Source organism: Zerene cesonia, chromosome 16 (assembly GCF_012273895.1).
Source record: "Zerene cesonia ecotype Mississippi chromosome 16, Zerene_cesonia_1.1, whole genome shotgun sequence".
Classification (NCBI taxonomy): Eukaryota; Metazoa; Arthropoda; class Insecta; order Lepidoptera; family Pieridae; genus Zerene; species Zerene cesonia.
In genome coordinates this window covers 6,042,140-6,063,451 of record NC_052117.1, presented here as the reverse complement: position 1 = coordinate 6,063,451, position 21,312 = coordinate 6,042,140, and the positions used below count along the sequence as shown (strand labels likewise).

The 21,312-nt window shown below is 32.7% G+C and overlaps 2 protein-coding genes across 5 annotated transcripts in view; both read right to left on the bottom strand.

The window, feature by feature from the left end:
• Window positions 1–610, bottom strand: part of LOC119832892 (titin) — a 10,081-nt gene extending 9,471 nt beyond the window's left edge. For all 3 annotated transcript variants that reach the window (XM_038356708.1, XM_038356710.1, XM_038356709.1), the window contains exon 1: window positions 358–610. In XM_038356708.1, the coding sequence (XP_038212636.1) occupies window positions 358–396 (39 nt within the window). In that variant the 5' untranslated portion in view covers window positions 397–610. The remainder of the gene's footprint in view (window positions 1–357) is intronic.
• Window positions 611–2,295: 1,685 nt separating this feature from the next.
• LOC119833089 (G-protein coupled receptor moody) overlaps window positions 2,296–21,312 on the bottom strand; it is a 39,423-nt gene continuing 20,406 nt past the window's right edge. Inside the window, exons 2-9 of one of the 2 annotated variants that reach the window (XM_038356962.1) lie at window positions 12,515–12,595; window positions 10,558–10,698; window positions 8,282–8,452; window positions 5,707–5,834; window positions 4,756–4,909; window positions 3,638–3,864; window positions 3,250–3,393; window positions 2,296–2,855 (exon numbers count right to left, since the gene is read on the bottom strand). In XM_038356962.1, the coding sequence (XP_038212890.1) occupies window positions 2,740–2,855; window positions 3,250–3,393; window positions 3,638–3,864; window positions 4,756–4,909; window positions 5,707–5,834; window positions 8,282–8,452; window positions 10,558–10,698; window positions 12,515–12,585 (1,152 nt within the window). In that variant the 5' untranslated portion in view covers window positions 12,586–12,595 and the 3' untranslated portion in view covers window positions 2,296–2,739. Of the gene's footprint in view, window positions 2,856–3,164; window positions 3,394–3,637; window positions 3,865–4,755; window positions 4,910–5,706; window positions 5,835–8,281; window positions 8,453–10,557; window positions 10,699–12,514; window positions 12,596–21,312 lie in introns of both variants that reach the window. The other variant, XM_038356963.1, reaches the window with a different exon arrangement.

The window sequence follows — 21,312 nt, the reverse complement described above, 5'->3', positions numbered from 1 at the left end:
ATAGTGAAAACATCATATATATGAAATCTGAGTATAAATTTGTATATAATTGTAGAGCAGAAATTAAATTATGATTAAAGATGTTTCTTGCCTTCTGCTAGGTCAAGTTATTTATATGATTGTTGAACTGAACAAAATGCATTCAATATTTATAACATCGTGTAGCAAATGGATATTCTGTCTTTGGTTTGAGTCACTTTTTAATGCCTTTTAAATAAATTTATGTACAATCAGACTTATCAACTAGTGAAATGGCAGACCTTACGCATTTCTACAACTGGTTTCTCGTTATTTTTATAAATAATCTTAATGTTCATAAAACTAAACCTGAAGTAAAACGTTAGTTCAAGTACTTACACGCATTTTCTGCCCAATTTCACTACCGACGACATCCATTTTTGAAATTTTTTAACAATACGTTGTTGATAAGTTACTCTGTATATGTACTTAAATTATAGCGTGAAATTAAAAACTAAGTTTTTAGATGCACAATCACTGAACACATGAACCATTGTATCATTTTAATTCTGATATATTTGACAAAATAGAAATATTACAAAACAGTAAATGGACACAGCAGTACGTATGGCACAAGTTTGACAATCGGAAAATTGAAATTGACATTTACTTTTATACACGTTTAGAAATGATGTACGTAAGAATGATGATATTCATATAACAATAACAACTAACATTTTACAGATATGAATTTGAAAATACAATAAAACAGGAATTGTACAAAAATAATCCTGAACAACAGGAAAATTGAAAATGTATTAATTTATTGTTACTACATATTTTGTTTCTATCTATGATAATCGAATTCATTTATCAAAATAAAATTTAGATCAATTTTGGTATTTTGTTTTTGGTTTTATACGTGCGAAGTCCAAAACTAATCCAAATCGGTTCAGTGTGTAGTAGAGAGAGGCAGACAGTGATCTTCATATTTATAATATAGCATATTTATGTTAAGACTAGTTGGAGCTAAATGCCTGTATTATAACTAGTTTTTACTATTCCTTAGTTCACGAGTAAAAACTAACCAAGGTCTTATTTTAGTCCAAATATGGACTACTCCTACTCAAACAGATACTAATAAGTATTAAGTATTTGCATGAGTAGGAAATGCCACAAAGTCGCTTATAGTACTCGCTGCTGTACGGCTGCTGCCGCGGCGTGTTCGCTTCGCAGGCTCGTACAGTGGTAGTGGTGCTAAATTCGCTCGTCGCTTCGAACCTCGCTATTTTGTACTTAAAACTGCGTCTTTTCACGTTCACGTTAAACTGTATGTAACCTTGAATATTATGATAAAAAACAAATCGAAATATAAAAGATGTGTCTGAATAATTTTGGTGAGAAAATATATGTAGTTCATTTTATTTTTTGTCACATTGACCCTAGTTAAAACAACTTGTAACAAAGGCATTTATTAAAAATCTTTTAACGGTACTATGAAATTCCTTTTCTTTACCCTTCCCCTTTCCTTTATTCCTCTTCACAATCCTTTCTTAGTCCCTTCCCAATTTAAACTCAGCAATCCAATTTGTAGAGGCGTAAGGTATGCAATTGACCTTACGCCTCTCCTAATGTTCATGGGCGGTGGTAGCGCTTACCAGGCGACCAGGCTTGACCCACCAGCTCCATTGCCGACTATGGCATGACAAAAAAAGCCTGTGATCTCTGTCCCCTTTGAGAGAACTTATTTCAAGCTACTGTATAGTTCACTTTATAGAATGAAATAAAGAGGAAAGACCTGTTTTTCTATTTAACGTATAAATGATGAAATGAAAAAACTATCAGGTATCTTTTTTTTATTATCTGACCTTTTTGAAAACTTTACGGATAGGGTGTATAGGTCAACCCGGGCAAAGTCGGTTAAATGATTTTCAATTAAATAAAATAATTATGCAATTTAAATTGTTTATTAGGACAACCTTTGAGTGTAATAAATGTTTTACTGATAAAATAAATAATTCCATTACATCGCGTTTCAATTTAATTTGAAACCTTAACTTAATATGGCATAATATTTAAAAAGGTATAGAAGGCAGACAATTAAGAAATTTTTACATAAAATACACCCGTAAAACTGGTACACATTGCTTAAAATTTATCGATTATCTTGAGTATCAACACAAAATTAATATTTATATATGGGTAACTTGAGCATACACAAAATCGTATTTACATATTACCATGATCTTACCTTTTATTCTTTGGCCTAATAATCATAATACGTTCTTTGTTATTAAAATACAATGGAATGTTTGAAAATATGAAATAGCAAAAATCTCTTATTTGGAATGCTTGTTATTATATGACTTAAACAATTAAAGGTGGATTTATTGTATTATGCATAATAATTACTTAAATTAAATAAATACACTATACAAGTTATATCTATGCTTACAATGTTAACTAGGCAATACAGTAGGTATTTACAATAACAATTAATTCGTAATCAGCTTGTCGTACGTTATGGACGGAAACATAAAATAAAACAGCATTAGCAGTCACCACAGATAAAATAAAATAAGTAATAAAAACTATCAAAATGTCTTTTGGTATAAAACATCTTTGGTGCGTCAAAATATCGAACGACAAGCTATTACGAAATCGATTGGTGGATTTCGAATCTTGATGTTTTCGAATTGGGTCCAATGACCCCATAGGTGAGTTCAGTTTTAGGGCCGATGCTTTGACAGCTGCCGCCAAGTGAGCCAGTTGGTCTAGGGTTTATCTGCCGTGTATGGAACTGCCCCGAGGGTCCGCTCTCGACTCGCCTAGTGAAACTTGGCTGAGCACCGTTCGTGTGTTGCTGAAGCTGTATCCGTGACGCTCGTTCCATTTCTCTAAAAATAATGAGATACTAGTTATTAGCGTTAACACACTTAGATAAAAATTATGCCGTGCGTTAAATGAAGTGTTTTATATATATCTTTTGATCTGGATTGTTTTTTGCATAATGTTTACAAAATAGGAAAAATTATTTCATTTGAATTGTTAAAAGAATCTTATGTAAAGCGATTCGATGAAAGGATGAATTGATAGACACGAATCAAAGAATAAGTAATAAATAAGAAAAATATTTATAAGATTGCATGTAGTGACTGTAAAACAATGTGCAAAGCCCATTTAGTGCCAAATGATACCGATGATACCTTCAAGAGCGAATATAAGAAGCGAGCGCGGATGTTCGCTCAGTTTTCCTGACTTGGTGGCATGCGGGCGAGGAGGGATACGCACCGCTGGTGAGACCGGATAGTCTCGCGAGGGGGCAGCACAGGGCCGCTGCGTACGCGGCGCGGTACTGCGCGTTCATTATGACGTAGATGATCGGGTTCACGCATGCGCTTGCGTATAAGAGGAGATATCCCGCGATGTGGAATACTGAGGATTAATTGTTGATTATACTTTTGTAATGGAATTTTATATTATGGTATAAGCTCACTGAGACTACGAAACATACAATATTAATAAAATTTCACTATTTCACTGGCTCTTATTTAAATCAAACTAAATTGTGCACCTCTGAAACAATCTAAGCAATTTTTTATCCATTTATGTTATCAAGCGATCAAACTCTATCTGCAAGTTATTCTGATGGACTTACACAGCGTTTTAAAATGCTCACCTGGATAATGAACATGACTATCGGCCACCTTCACAATTGTAATTGGCAAATAACAGACTAGAAATGACAAGAATATAGCAAGAACCATCTTCGTTATTCTCCATTCGTTTCGTCGTGCCTTTGTTTCTCTAGTATCCTTGATTGTAGATCGTTTGTCGCTTCCATTATTGAGTGTGCCGTGATTAGCTGTTTGGGATCTTTGATGTTCGCGCATTCGTTGTTCTGAGCTGGAAAATAATTTTAAAATGAGCTTTATCAGAAACCATTTAAGGTCTAATATAATTGATCCATGCTATAGACTAAATACATCTAAAGTTTTACATGGTTACACTTAATGTGTAATTTATTTGCAAATTTGAGCTTTATTTGATATTTTAGTTTTAAACTATACCTATCATACTAATATGTTCTCAGTGTATTTGTGTACGTTGTTCATGAGCTATTCATTTACGTGACAAAAGCGTCTCACATGATAGCTATAAATAAAATAGGTAAACGATTTTACGATGCCGTAAAATGTAATAAAGCATGAAAACCTCAACGGCTATTTACTTTCGTCCCATAAAGATAAGGTAGAAGGGGGCGAGGGCCGTCTGGAATCCATAAAAAGTATTCGTCTTCCTTAATTCCATGGTAGGAATTAATTGAAAAAGGAGGAATCAATAAATACAGAATAAAAATAATTATTTTTAACAGAAATATAAATCGCCTTTAAATTGTTAAAAGTAGACCAAATTTAAATGACAGTCCCATTAAATGGAGGGCACCTTGAGAGGCACCAGCCTTCTAGTAAAATTAGAATCATAAAATTCGGTCCATCCATCCAGTGAAATGTTATGACGTAACAAGCACAAAAAAACAGTCAAATTGGTAACCACCTCATTTTTTTAATAATTTGATAAATCATGACTATATTCCTTTATTTATTTATTTCATTTATCAAAATGCCATGCCATAAACTGGTTTACGAAAACAGGAACGAATCACCGTGAATTTTTTGATAAAAAAACCATGTTGGTTGAATGTAGTCTGTCACTCGGAATTTGTAGAAAAATCCAATTTATCAAATGTGAATTAAGTTATTTGATATTATATTTAATAAAATAACCATCATTTACCTGTGTACTACCCAAAATATTCTCGCGTAACAAATAAAAATAAGCAAGGCGGGAACAATAAATGCTATAACAAAGAGGGCTGTTTTCGCCGAGCGGCCATGCTCGTCTGGGACTATTGAACACGTTCCCAATTCTTCATCGTAGTCAAATTTACCTGAAATAACATAGAACAAAGGTAAGTTTTTCCATCTAATAATAACATTTTGTCTAGGTACTAAAATACCTACAATCGACGGTGTAAATATTAAAGTTTCGACTTCCAATATGAATATACATACAATATATACCTTAAAGCATTGTTTTATTTCTATTATATAGAAAGCTGGATATTTCAAACGTATTTGCAGCCATTCTTGGTGTTCACATCAAATTTAAAACCTAGCATTCGTTTGATATTTGCGTAGATCAGACTGAGACAATGGAATGTATTGTAAAGCGTTAAAATGTAAATGTACCCAGAGACCTTTATTGTGTTCGGCTAAGATGTAATTTGTAAGCTAGGCTTCATAGGCTGTTTCTATTTAATAGCCACTACTACGTTATCTGTCTGCGAAGTTTCTTCGGGTATCTCCATATAAGGTACCAGAGGATTTAAATGCTAACGCTAAATGCTAAATATGTCCCTTAGGAACGTTACAGACTACAGTGTTATACTGTAAATATTCTGAACATTTAGGATTTGATACTTAAGATGTGAGAATGACGATCAAAACGTGAATTAAACTTAAGGATAATGCGTTTAAAGTGTAATAACACAGATTACTTCACAGACATATTACAAAATGATGTAAATTGGGGATTTCAGAATACATGAAATGGCTTCGAAACATTCCCACGTATTTCACGTGTCATATGGGTTTTTAATATTATGAAGAAGTATTACGTCTTGCAGTATTGTAAAAAATTATTAAAGCGTTAGTTTGAATGTAAATATGTTTAAAAAATACCTACCCCATACTCCAACAAGAGTAGGTATTTGCATTCCATATGAAAACATCCAGGAAAAGACGATCATCAGAGCTATGTTGTGTTTTCTATATACTCGAGAGTACCAGCTGTGGTGAGCTATCATTATATACCTAAAAAAAAAATTATTGGTTATTTCCCAAATTATTGGTTAATCTTTACTATCCTTATTGTGGGAGTCGAGCACGCTTCGGCACGAATTGGGCCAGCTCGTACCGGGGAAGTACCACACCCCCACAGAAAACCGGCGTGAAATAGTGTCACTGTGTTTCGCGCCGGTTTTCTGTGGCCACTGTGTTTCGTACGGTGAGTGGGGGAGCCGGAGGCCCGTTTCCTTTTCCTCACCCGTCCTAGTCCATTCCTTCTTTCCAGTCGTTAATCCATTAAATCTTTCCCCAAAAAAGCGGGCAGCGCATTCGGAGAGGCCCTACCTTTGCGAATGTTCATGGGCGGTGGTGATCGCTTACCATCAGGCGAACCACCAGCTCAGCTGCCCGCTATGATATAAAAAAAAAATAATCCTCTACTTATTTCACAAATACGAAGGAAATTAAGTCTCTTATGAATAAGATATGATATGGTTCAGTGTTTTAGGAGTGAAAGCCTAAAACTCTAAACCGATTTCAATGAAATTATAACAATGATGAAATTTGATTCAAAGATGGTTTGGGGCCCAACAAGCACCGATAAAAGTCCTGCATATGTTTTTACATGAATGTGTAGCCACAATGATAAATTGCTTAATGTCACTATCGATAAAAAACTTTGGTTAAATATATTAGTTCATTGCATAAACTTTACAATATATAACAGTGTCGAGGAATCGCGTTTGTTTTGAAATTTGAGGATAATTGGGATGAAAAGTGCCGAGGAGTATGTTATGTACGTACATTATTTGGCGGAAATAAACTAAACGTTCGTAAATGTCTTAAATTTATCTCGGTACATGATTAATAAGTACTCTCAGCTTGTGTCAGACAGAAGTTTTCATTTCTATTGACCGGAGCGTTGTATCTATGAAATTTCAACGGAATTATTTATGCTGCAACGCCATACTGTCTGTCTGTGTAGATTTTATACGAAAACTTTCTATATTATAACGAATGCCACCTGAACCTAATTTGTCTAACGAAGTTACTAGTTGGACATTTTAAGCCGTTAGTTTATTTATTTGTTTAGTTTAATACTCTCACTGTAGTCGTAAAATAATAATAATATATTAAATTTCATATGCATAATTTGAAAGCCGTAGTTGTGAAAAAATCTGAACGCTATAAAAATAATTCAGGACCAAAACATTAATATTTAAATCGTAAGTATGTTTTATATTTCCTAGTTCTATACTTCAGTAAATTTGTATTGTATTAGTAAATTCATATTTTAGACATCTTCGTACAATCTTACGAGGGCTATGATAACTATGCATACAAGAAAGTCTGCAATATAAAAAAATCACATTTCTGAGCGCCAATATTGTAGTAAAATAATTGAATTTGAAATAAGCTTTACAATTCAGATCCGAATCAAGTCGAGCAGGTGTGAAAAACATATTTTCCAACGGTATCGTTGCGACATCTAATATTTTCGTCAGGTGTTCTGACGTCAAATCGGTTTCAGGTAATCCCTCGCATATATTTACACGTGCAATTCAATCACTGATACGAATTCAATAATCCATCAGATTTGATATATTAAGTATGGGACTGATTCTATTACAAAGATTTCGTCTTATAACCTTTTACGTTTGTGATACGTTTTTGATGAATGAATAAAGTAAATCACGATATCACACGCATTACCTGCTATATAATGTATATTTTCGGTTTATAAAAATAACACAAAGATACGGAAATTTAAGCGGTTTTTGAAATTGTGCCTACATTTTCTTGTAAAACATTTATGGAATACTTGTATAGGTATAATTTCGAACACTAAACTTTCCTAATGAATAGATAATTCTAGAAGATCAAGGCAAAATTTTGGAATTTATTTATAAAGAGCTTCAGTGATTGCATCTATCGAGATTGACCTATTAACGTTCTTGACCTACAAGTACAAGCAGCATTTTTTACCTCATCGAAGCCCTTATACGGAAGGTCGCATTCATGTCCCGCATTTTTATTGTTACAATATCCTCATTCGATACTGACATCTTTGTTATTTCACGCCATTGGAATGACGATGTGAATCAGAAGGATTACAATGCAATGCGATTACGAATGAGAAATCGGTTCTTAGGTATGTATGATTGAGTAATTATTTAAATGCCTATACGTAACTCTGAAATATATCATTTTCCTGTAATACTATTTATAGCAAATGCTTATATTATGCACCAATAAATATAATGCGTCGTTATTGTTATTAATTATAAATTTTATAATTTAGTAATTTTAGATAAATATTGTCATGTATTCAAACTATTATTATACCTCAACAGATACTATCTATTCCTATATCATCTTTTCATACCTAGATCATCTCGTTTACTGTAAGCACAATTGACACGTTATTTTATTAACCTGTTCTTAATATCTAATTCATATGATTTAAACCATACCTGTTTAAAGTAATGAGTGCTATACTCAAAAGGGAGACGCCAACGTTGCCGTATCGCAGGAACGGCACGAGTTTACACAGAGCCCCGCCGTGCGACCACGTGCGAGTCCAGAAACCAGATATAGCGAAGGGGAGGACCATCGCGCAGAACAGAAAATCCGCGATGCAGAGACTGAAATGCATAATTTATTATAAGTAACTTGCTTTTGCCCGTGGCTTCGCACGCGTTACATTTAGAGTAGTTTAATAGACGTTATTTAACATATAAACCTTTGTCTGCAGACACTCTATCTATTAAAAAACCATCAAAATCCATTGCGTAGTTTTAAAGATTTAACTATGTAGTGATTATACCATGTAGTGATTTGATATACTTAATGAAATAGAATAAAAAATAAGTGTTAACATTGAGTTAATTCATTGATAAATTGTGTAATGTTATACTTGGTTACTTATATAACAATTATATAGTTTTTTAATCTGGTTATTGCAGTAATGCTTAAATTGATGTGATACATACAATATTTGCATATAAATAGCACATATTGCGAGGATATTATTCAAATCCCCAGTTAGCTGGGATTAAATTCAAACAACAAGGACAAAATATGTTACTATAAATTTCATTCAATAACTGAGATATCATAGACGTAGTCTGATAATTAATTAAATAGTATTAGTAGTACCCCAATAAGGTACCGGTGAAACATTCTCTCTGGATGTTGTACATTCGTACTTTGTTTAAATATTTTGTTATGAACCTAACATGTGATAAAATGCATGTCATTCGGACGAAGCGAATAAGGGTGGGAAATAACCAAATTTTTTACATTCACTATGCTTTGTGTCAATAAACCATTAAACCTGTTATTTAATACAAATGTTTCTTAACGAGGTTAACTCGTTTGTAAATAAAACTTTAACGACACATTGTCACTTTTACGGTACTCCGTGTGAGTGTACAATAAACAGCCTACACACCACGCTAAAATGTTTAATTACAGCTCGTCATGTTTGACCCATTTCCACAAGAATTATGTGAAGCCTTCATAAAGTACCTCGTCATCCACCTTGTTATGGCATTTACTCAATTTGAAGAGGATTGTGTACGCGGCTCGAATTATAATGGCCAAGGAATTGGCTTAATGATTATAAGAAAATTCCTAGAAGTAAATAGAAATGCTTTTGGTGAGACCAAAAAAATTTCGGACAATATCTGAGAAAGCTGAATGTAAAATAGTTTATCTGTTTTATCCCAAGGGAGTAATGCTCCCTTGGGATAAAATCGGGATAAAGTATCCTATCACCCAAGATAGCTTATACCCTGTCTGTATACCAAAGTTCATCAAAATCCATTTCAGCGTGATTGACGGACAGACATCCAAACAAACAAACTTGTGTGATAATATAAATACCAATGAAGTACTCAACAAATTGTCATATCATATCATAACAGCCCATAATTTTGTAATGCAATGATACTTCTTATTTAGAAGCAAGCTTGGTTGGAAGTTGAGTGAATAGATTTGAAATATGAATAGATGTTACCATTGAATGCTATTGTGAGATGAATGAAGTCACACACGCATTATGTGGATGCAACTGGGCACAGAGATTTATTCGTGACATACTATATTCTTGATAAAATTATGAAGCTTTTATGTTCTTTTAATTATATTTTAAATAAGAATTTCGATTCGATAAGTGTAATATTAGATTTAAAGAAATTATAAACATTTACGTGTGTGTATAATGTTTTCTTATTTTAACCAAATATATCGGCGTAAGAGTGTTTTATTGTTTTTATTGTCACAAGAAATATAATTTATGTCAAATAGTACATCTTATATTAATAATGTTGAGTGTGGGAGTCGGGCACGCTTCGGAACGGATTGGGTCAGTTCGCGCCTGGAAGGTACCACACCCCGTACAGAAGATCGGCATGAAAAATTGTTTTGTTTGGTGAGTGGGGGTGCCGGAGGACCGTATCCTTTTACTCTCTCTTCCCATTCCTTTATTCCCGTCGACAAATCCTTAAAGCCTTAAAAGCGGGCAATGCATATGCAGCGGCCCAACCCTAAGATTATATTTTATAATGAATTACATAATTTTAAAATATAATCTTAGGGTTGGGCCGCTGCATGTGCATTGCCCGCTTTTACTGTTAAAATATTTTGTGATTCGAAAATAAATAAGTACAATATGTTTGCGATATTTTTAATGTAAATATTTTTCAGACGTAAAAATATGTTATAATTACATTAGAATTAAACTCACCTAATAATAAATGCAGCGGCAACATTTCTGACTTTCGGACATTTAAGGAGTGCGACTACAGTCAGCAAGTTGCCAAATAAGCCTATGAGCATAATGAAGCCAGTCACCACAGCTGCAAATGTGAGGAGGGCCGGTGAAAATCTGGAGCAAAAATAATACATTTCAAGCATGGGCTTTGTAAGCTCAAAGCATCTGTCTTATTGAATAAGCTAAACAAAAGAGGATATCCTTTCAGAGAACAAAACTATACAACCTTAAAAAGCAAAGAATGAATTAATAGGATATTTATTATGAACTTTAAATGAGGCAGGATTTAAAAGGAATGGAAGCTGCCATCAATAATTGTAGGAGGCTCAATGGAAAAATGTTTAAAACACAATCTTGATGTGTGAAACCTGATTTGTAGGTTCAAAGAGGCTTATTCTAATTTTCAAATAATTCGGTTACGTTTATATTAATTTTTAGTAATGCATGTCTGAATTGTGATATTTGGGGACAAATGATTCTCGAAATACTTATTATTTTAGACTTTTTAAACATTGATATGATGTAGGTCAATAAAGCAATGTTTTATAATTCAAAAGCAGGTGAATACTGGAAAACTTTGTAGAATGCCTTGGGAATTTATTCAAAGATGTTCAATAATATTTCACAAAGTCAGGAGACTCGGGATTTGTTTGCGAGAGTAATGACCAAGAGTAGATTTATTGTGAAAACTTTTCAACAATGCCTGTTTTGTGATTAAATACTTGACCTATTAAAACAAATTCATAAATCATTTATGTTCAATGGATTGGAACTAAATTCTTGATACTGGGATTCTAATCCCAGTATTATGAAACGATTTATGGTTTGACAAAGCTACATTTTGAGGACATTAAATAAAATATATGTACATATATATGTATATATAGAGGTATATTGAATGGCAATTGTTTCTATCAATAATAATAATGAACAAGGTATTTAAAATAAATAAATTATAGTATCGCATAATAATAATACAAATGGTTTATGTCGGAGCTGATTTGCCCTTTTCAAAAAAAATGTCAACTAATGTAGGTTCAATTAAAATAACAGTTTTGCCCTTTTCATACCTAACAGAAGCGTGTTTTCCGATCTATTTACATAAAGTGAATAGAATAGAAATGCAGCACTTTGTTTGGTTCGCAAATAGAATGTTAGCAAACAGAGAATTTTATTCTATTTGAATTGAAATGAAGATTAAATTTATAAATGTTATTTTAATTATTTTGACATATCTAAATAAACAATATTTTAAGGCATATCCTTTTAAGAAGCTTTTCAGTTCTGGAAAATTCTTTCCGAATATATATCGAAACAGACACATGATTAAAACTGACTACAATATGACAAATCATAAATAATATAAATGTGTGCGGAAAATGTTAATACATTAATTTGAAAAACCCTAATTCGTTTGCTTATCAGCGACTTTTGCGAGTCTGTTTTGAATTTTTATTTAATCCTTTAAAAATCGGCTTTTTGTATGATTTTGAAGAAGTCCACATATTATTTTTTTAGATTATGAAGAAAAGTGCTTAGGTAAATTACTTTAACCTTTTTGCCAAGAATTTTCTATTTTATATTTTTATGGATTTTAAAATTCAAAATATGTGGGAAAGATTATTTAATTAGAGTATTATTTATAAATCTACGTTAATTTTATTGTTTTTTAAACGTTAATGACTCTAAAGTAATACATAATTTACGTTTACTTAAATCTTCAAATTTATTTAAAAGTAACATTTAGTAACGCTGAGATGTGCAGTGTATGCAGGCATATATGTATATAACTAAATGTTATATACACTATACAGGTATAACATACTAAAATATGACTGAAATCGGAAATTAGACCCTTTTTGGATATCCTCTTCACATGAAATGTATCATAACTTACATTACATGAAATGCATATATCATAATAACTCACTTGGATAGTTCGCTCGGTCTCACATTGGATGCAATACTCTCAGTGACGTTCCACGCATCAGCATCCGCCATTGTGGTCACTCTGGAATAGAAATTTTGATAAGTAAACTTGAGATGGACTCATATCATAATATAAGTAGTATTATAAATGCGAAAGTTTGTAAGGATGAAAAACAACAAAAACTACTGAAGCGATTGCAATGAAATTTGGTAAGTAGACAGCTGGACAACTGGAATAACGTACAGGCAACTTTTTATCCCGATATTCGTACGGGATACGGACTTACGTGGGTGAAACCGCGGGGCATAGTATACAATAATTATGGTAATAGCTCATTATTCATGTTCAAAGAAATTCACAAACAAAAGAATAAAATGTCGTTTGCAAAATGTAGGTAGGTAAGCATTTTAATTTCTTAGCTGTCGTTTAAATTTGGAATACGAACAATAACCGACGGTGCTAGAACAATAATTGCCTTTAACCTTCGTTATTAAGAGGTCGAACTACTATAAACTTAATGGTATAAGACGATTGTCAATTAGAATGTTTGTTTTAAAATCAGTTAAGAATTATTATAAAGGTTACACGTTTGCTATACCTAAACCGAGAAGTATATATGCAATATATCAGTGTTTAAGTTAAAAGGAAATCCTACCATTCAATTGTAACCTAACTGTTTGTTTCCGTTGTTTTATGAGACACGGTCAAATTTTAGATTACCGATGCACTGAATATAAATATGCATTTGGTTGTGTATCACTAAGCAGGATGTTCCTAAATGGATGTCGTATTTTCTAGTTGAAGCCAAATATATCACACTAATCGGCATAAGTGTGATATATTTTTATCTTGGCCGCATACAGCGGTGGTTATAACAGTTCGAAATTTATTACTTGTTAGATTTTACTTTCTTTCAATGTTATTCCAAGCCTGCCCAAATCGCGGGTATAATAGAAATTTTTATTGGCGTTCTTTTCAAAAATGATGTATGTTATAATAAATCCCTATTAATATTATAAGTCCAAGTAGCTCAGTCCGTCTGTCTCTTCTTCACCATTAAACTGATTTGGTAAGGACGAATAATATTTTCAAAATTCTTGATATTTTCCTTTTTAGGTCAGTCAATAATTTATATCCAACTAATGGAATTTTTACAGTTATCGTGTTTTAAATATATTTTTGTCATGCGTGATATTTCATGAGGTTTTATAACGCTCAACAAAACTCTTAATATCCACTAATGAAGTCTGTTTTTTATTATAAAGTTTTACGTAAGCGCCACTTCTCCTTCAAGCTACATCACATTTACTGAGGTTATTGTCTGCTAGATTTATTTGCACTGTCAATACAACATCACAAATATTCGAGCTGCAAAATAAAGCACTCGCTATTTACATACTATGAATAAGAAAATACGATTACAGTCGCGTGTTGTTTCAAATAGAGAGAGTGTACACGGGTTCATGAAAATGCATACAACAAGAGAATAAAATAAATTAAGTAAGCCAAGTAACATGAGGCCATTTGTAGTTTATTTTAAAGATGTTTTTTCTTGTGAGTCGAGCACGCTTGCATGATTTTCGCGAGCAACGGGGATCTTCCCCTACAACCAGAAGATCGGCGTCTAATAACAGTATTCTACTGCATTTCGTTTGTTGAGTAGGGAAGCTGGAAGCCTATATCCTTATTTTCACTCTTCCCTTCCCCAGTACATTCCTTTATTCTCAACGTCAATCCCTTCCTTTTCCTTCACCCGTTAAAAGCGGGGAACGTATTTGCCTTATCTCTGTAAATGTTTACGGGCGGTGGTGATCGCTTACCATTAGGCAAACTACTAGCTCATTTGCCCGTTATCACATAAAAAAATCTTATACGAACAGGAAGCTAAATTACAACATGTTCTTCAGGAGATTTCAGCAAATGGCCATAAATAAATAGGCATTATCCGGAAGTTCGAATCGATATAAGATCGGCCCCTGTAAATCCAGCGTATATTTTAGTGCTTATATCCTTCTATATTTGTGGGCTCTCACTAAATGGTAAGGCTAATCAAACTCGTGTACCAAATAACTAAACATATTACCCACGACCGCTCCCGTGCCACTCGACCGTAAACACCATTCTTATTGTGAGAGAGACCATATAATTGAATAGCCTTGATCAATGAGGATTATTGCCCGGGAACAAGAGCGGAACAAAAAATGTACTCAGCGGAACATTTGTCAGTCGGATTCTTTGTGTTAACGAGGTTTTGGTCAAAATATACAAGCAGTTGCCTAATATATACATCTTTTGCATAACAAAATATTATAGTCTTCCTTTTGTGAATGGTGCAGATAAATCAGTTTAGTATTCTTTATTAAACACATGTTCAAAACTTCTAATAATTAAAATTTTATTCATTAAAACTGGGCATAGCAGTGACCATTAAGTATAGAAGAAGACCCGAGGAAGAACACCGATATAAAACTATAGAACGATGTATAAGCTGAATTCGAGCACAAAAGGGATAACTTTATGAGATTCATGATTTGAACACCGAGAGCACTTAGATCTTGTTATATGTTTTCCAGCTGTGCGACCCAATTTGTGTCACTAGAGTTGCCGCGATTTGCATACTATCAGTTACAGACCACTCCAGTCATTTTCCATGTTATAAAAATTACAGCATGAACCATTCGTAATTGTATTTGGCTTGAGCTTTAGAATGGGTGGAGAGAGCTCACCCTGAAAAGTGAATTGTTATCACTTAAGTTAGAAGTGTATTTATCCTAAAAGTAAGCAATATTCAGCATACATACACTTAAGATAGCGCAAGCATTGTTCCATTAAAATATATACAAACGACTGTTATAGAATCGCATGATTAAGGTTAATGGTAAAAAATGTATCTCATTTATACTAAGACACGGCTAGACAGTTCAACAGATTGCCTTCAGTATTACAGAGGTGTAGAATTTTTTTAATAAAAGATACACTATTAGGATCGCTGATGGATTATGGAGACTAAAAATTTAATTAAAAATAGCAGATTCAGGGGTGTTAATATGTACAAGCACTGGATAGATCAGTTGGCCTTATATACACGTAAATTGTTTTTTTTTTCCAAACTATTCCTTTGCATAACAATATTATTAATTTAATTAAAAATACGTTCGATAAAACTTATAACTGTAATTAAATCCAGTCCTAATATAACATTTATTTAACTTGGGACTAGATAGGTGTAGTCCAAAATTTCTATCAGTGAATGAAATCCACATAACAACACTGAAACAACAAGCGGGAGACATAACAATTACATTGTCGAAATAAATTAAATTATACATAATCGTAACAACATCGTCACCATCGTCTATAGTTTGTCAACATGTACAAATTAATTTTACCCAAAGCATCACTTAAATTAAGATTAACATTTCAAACGTCCGGTTTCATACACCCGTAAAATATTCTGTAATTTTGCCTAACTAATTTATCATGATGAATTGTTTAACCCAATTCGCTACAGAATTCATTGTGAGGTGGGCTGCGGGCACGGTGCTGCTGATCATAGGGACGACCATTAATTCTAATTTTAATACATTGGTATTAGACAGTGTAAAGGTCAGTGTAAACTACGTGAAAGGCTTAGGTATATAGATTATTCAGAGATGTGGACGTGTACGTATTTTAAAGTAAAAATAAAATTGGTCGCTGGATTTTTAGTAATTTTTTACTTTTTAAATATTGAAAAGTTTTTACTTTTTTAGTATAATTAACTTGTTTATATATGGTTATGAGGTTATGTTACTTTTCTTCGATACCGATAAAAATAGCCATGGACACTTTTCTATAGGTAAGCTATCATAAGGGTTTATAAATAAAAATATTTTACTTAAAATAGGTCTCATCTGGTTATCACAAGGGTGAAGGTCGACCCTATACGAGCTGTTAGATTATTTGAATTTTTGCTGATAGTAGACAGAGACAGAGTGAGTAATTCAAAATCATGTCTTGTATTGAATCCAATTTCTACCAGAATGTAGATAAATTTCACACTTTCATTCGGAAACCACAATCACAACTTTTTTGTATCCCATAGACTTTCTATGTTCATTTTAATTCATTATTTATGTAGGAATGCTTGATATTTAATATTGTATAGCTTATACAGTGGGATATTTAACAATTGTGAAATAATTGTTTATTAGTGCTCATAATATAATTTCATATGACTATATACACAACTAAACTACTAAAATTGCAACATTTCACTCTTATTTAATTATTTAAAGTATTTTTGTTGCTAATAAATAATAATACATCCAAGTTTTTATGTTATATATAAGATGAGTTTAAGGAACAAATCAAACTATCAGTTCTATTAAGAATAGTATGCTATCGGCGGGACGCCCTGTATATATTTAATAAGCTCATTCTCTATTACACAGTACATGAATATACCTACCGTAGTCAAGTTTTACAAATCATTACTCCGGCGTAACAGCGAGATTTCCGACGCGTCACACGAAATCCTTACAAATGACCATCCTGACCGAGGGATAACGGTCATCTGTAGTTAACAGGTCCTTTATTTATATAAAGCATTTGTCACCTTGTTAATTACGTAAGTACGTTATGTAGTTGTGAATTGCATAAGATTTATTAATTTTCGATTCAAATGATCGCATCGGGAGACTCGCCTATTTACGTTATTGTTGTATTCAATTCAATATTTACCGTACCTTGTACCTAATACTAATGCATTACGATATACAGTTTTTTAAGCCAAAGAAAAGGATTATCCGATTATTAATAGTCATGTATACGGCAGATTCACATAGAAGTGGAGTCGTATATAATATGACTAGATGGATCTAGTTTTGCATTTCAATGCATGTTACTACATTATTAGAAGAAAAGTGACGAAAGCGATTAAAATTTATGTCATGCGACCGTAATCGTCGACAGTGGGTCGACACTATGGCATTTAGATTAACTTTTGAATTATACGACTGCCACTTTTGTCCGGATCTATTAAAAATGTCTAGACTCATTCATTTTGCAGTAAATATTAAGTTATGTACCGCAAAGATCGACGGTTAGCAATTGGATTACTAAAACGTTATGTATTGTTCTTTTTCATTGAATAAAACTGGTAAAGAAATTTAAAAAGTGTTGTTTTTAATATCATTTTTATTTGATACATTAAAATGTGCGAATATATTTATTTGAATTGTTATTTGTAAGTGCACTAAAATTCGTTAGAAAAACTGAATTGAATTTCGGGAAAACATTTATAAAGAAAAACGACATTGCATTCTGCACTTAAGGTTGCCAAATGTATCACCAAATATAGGTTTCCAGGGTGTCGACCCAGTTGGCTTGGTGTTCACAATGTCTGCCAAAAATATTGTAAGTATGCTGGCAACATTTGGTACAAACAGCTAAATTATATCGGGGCTATTTGACAAATGTTTTAAATCAGTTACTGGAAGAACATTTTTAATCCTTATTAAACACAAATCGTATTTTACATTAATATGTTTCTTTTCCTCAATATCAGATCTTTAGTAAATATTATTGCAATTGTTAATAATCAATCGTCGTTCTCCTTATAATTCCTAATATTATATCCCTTCCTTTTCCCTTTCCTTCAAAGGTAGCAATCTATTTCAGAGTCGTAAGCTCCCTGCTAATGTTCGGGGGTGGTGATCACTTACCAACAGGCGACCAGCTCATTTAAACAACTAAAACATAACTTAACATTGAGTACAATACTCGAGAGCATTATGCGATGAAGGGAATAAGCTAAAAACATAATACATATCATCTAATTAATGCGTGGGTCACTGCAACCAATTGTAACTTCCAATTTAGCTCGTTTAGCGATGACGACCATTGCATTATGAACACACTTGAAATTACTAGTCGTATAACACTGGTGTAAGTTCAAATATAAGCAGGAATTTAATGATGTGATAAATCCTTCATCACAATATATAACGATAGATATAAATTCGTATCAAGTTAGTTAATTGCCTCCACCTGAAAACTTATTAGTTTGCTAATAAACACAATAAAATTTCCCCGAAGAGATCGATAGCCTAACAGGTCACAGAAACATTAAAATTTTGACGTTATTTGATTAGAAAGCTGTGCGAAATCCAGTATTTTATACACAAAAGACTTATTGTTTTTAAAAAAACAATAGGAAACCAAATCTTAACGGGAGCATAGTTTCAATGTGGGACAATGTACCGTTTGCCCGGGATAAGATTACCGACGCATAAAGAAAATTCTCTCGGAAATTCACCGCCCATATTTTTTCAGGATAAAACGTTTTAAACTAAGTAGGACGAGGTGTGTGGTACTTTGCGAAAATGCGTAAAAAGCCTTTACGAATTGAATTATCGGCAAGGGAGGTGAAAGACAGACTGTTGAGGAACGTGTGAACGTGTTATTCACATTAATAGACATTATTTTGAATGGTAAAAATATAATATGAGGTGCCTTAAATGCTATCTAATCTCTACATTATTCTTTACAAACAATGCCTATGAAGAATATAAAGAATAAATTGCATAGCTTCTATTAATCTTGATATGAGTTCTTGTTGAACTCAAAACTAGCCTCTGATCAGTTTACATTACACGGAAGATATAGATATTGTCACGACAGAGATAAATTGATATAAATCGATGAACAAATGAATCATTTCCTACAAAACTGATCATTGGACTCGAGAATGCTCCAACAATTAACTAATTTGTCACGACAGAGGCCAAGTGGCTCAGCCATTGTCTCTAATGGAGGAAACGCCTACGATGCCTTGCAATTTGAATATCCGATGTCTTCTGACTTTTAGTATTGTTAAGGTGAGTCAGATTAACGACATTTGAGCCTGTTTCCTAAATTAAAAAGTTAGTCTTGAAGCAGGTGAGATCGAGTACTAATTCTAAATTTAATTTTAATTCGAACACCGTCGTTTATATTGAAAGGAGAAATATATATATTTATAGTTACTAAACATAACTCCCAGTAACGCGCGTTTAATTAATTGCTAAGAATTGAATAAAATCCATAAACGTTTCTTACAATTAACCAACAAATTTTATTCTCTGTATGTATTACTCCTAAAGAAACGAGTAAATTTATTACAATGTGTAAAAACTTTTGTTATTTATGACAATTTGTAACAGGTTCATAAGCTGGGTTTATTAAAATTGGTCCATTTACTCAGCAGTTTCATTAGTAATTTCAGCAGCAACAAAAGGTCGTGTATACAGCCATTTTTGATCAAAAATACTATATGGCTTGTAAAAAACAAGACAGTAAAACTGATTGGAACTACGTCTAGATCACCTTTCAACCCGATAGAAACGTGAAAGCATAAAAAATTAATAAGCAACCTACGACATTCAATGAGGGACATATTTTTACAACGAAAATTTTTCGTTAGGTTCGTGCTATATTCTGAAACTTTTTAAGATTAGCTATAGTGATTGTGACAGTGTATTGAAATATATATTATTTATTGTATGACATTATATATAAAGAGGATTTTAGCTACATATCAGGTGGCAAATTATATTGAATTAAAAAACAAAGTAAACAAATAATTTATTATTCTGCTACATAATAATATATTATATACATATATTCCTCTCAAGGAAATGTATTCTTATACATGAAAAAAATGTTTTGTAATTTTCTCCGGCACATCTATTTAATAAATACAAACTCAGATAGCTCCAGTTCCAGCAATTTGCTCTTGACTTCTAGGTAATTTCACAAGTTAATAGTAATAGATATCGACTTGGTACTGCTTTAGTTTGAGCAGTTGAAGTTAAATGTTCGAAACAGAGCACATAATAGCTCTTATCTGGTTAATTATTCGACGGTTAGAGACGGTCTTCAACTTTCCTGTGGCCTAGAAGAGGTTAAATTGAACTAACTAATTATTTATTGGTGCAAGGAATTTTCCCCACGGCATTTAAAGCTGTGTCTGCTTTCCACATATCTTTATATCCTATTTTGTCAAATTATTATTATAGTGACGCAAGTTTGTCATAATGGTTTTATGTTTCTCATCTGTCACACAAAAACACACCAAACGGATTTTGATGATACTTGGCTGTGACCAAATAACACATAAGCTATAGAAATACTACATAACTATAGCTATTGCACGAGAATTATCATTCTATTATTTACATTTATAATTTTTTATCATCGTCTGCAGGGAATGTACAAAGAAGTCTTAAAGCAAGAGTAAATCCAGTATGAAAAAACCACAGTGCTAGATAGCTCGTCTAGTGCGATCGCTATCCCACGCTGGAATTTCTTCTGCTTTAATACGTCATGGTAGGCCACCTAGTGGCAGAGATTGTAAAGTTTATAGCATTGTAGATATTGAAAATGTTAACCTCCACTGATGACTGAGAGATGCATGTATAGGTAGGTATAAAATGAATAATAAAACCTTTAACCAGAAAACACTATAAAGCATTCTATCCATAAAAGTCTAACGACATGCTGGGGTGCGTTTTACTATCTAACCATTGACCGTAAGAAAACCGGTGCATCTCACATATTTTCTGAAAATCAGTTCCAATAATATGTTTATTGCTTTTCTTGCAATATATTAATTCTAATTCAACATTTATGATACATATATTTATAAAGAAAATGGAAGAATTGTCATCTGAAGCAGATTTGGTGGGATTACTTTACTGCGGAAGTGAAGTTAAACGGAAAATTTTGGAACAAGGTCAAAACAGATCCCTTCGATTTATTTAATTTACAGAAATTGG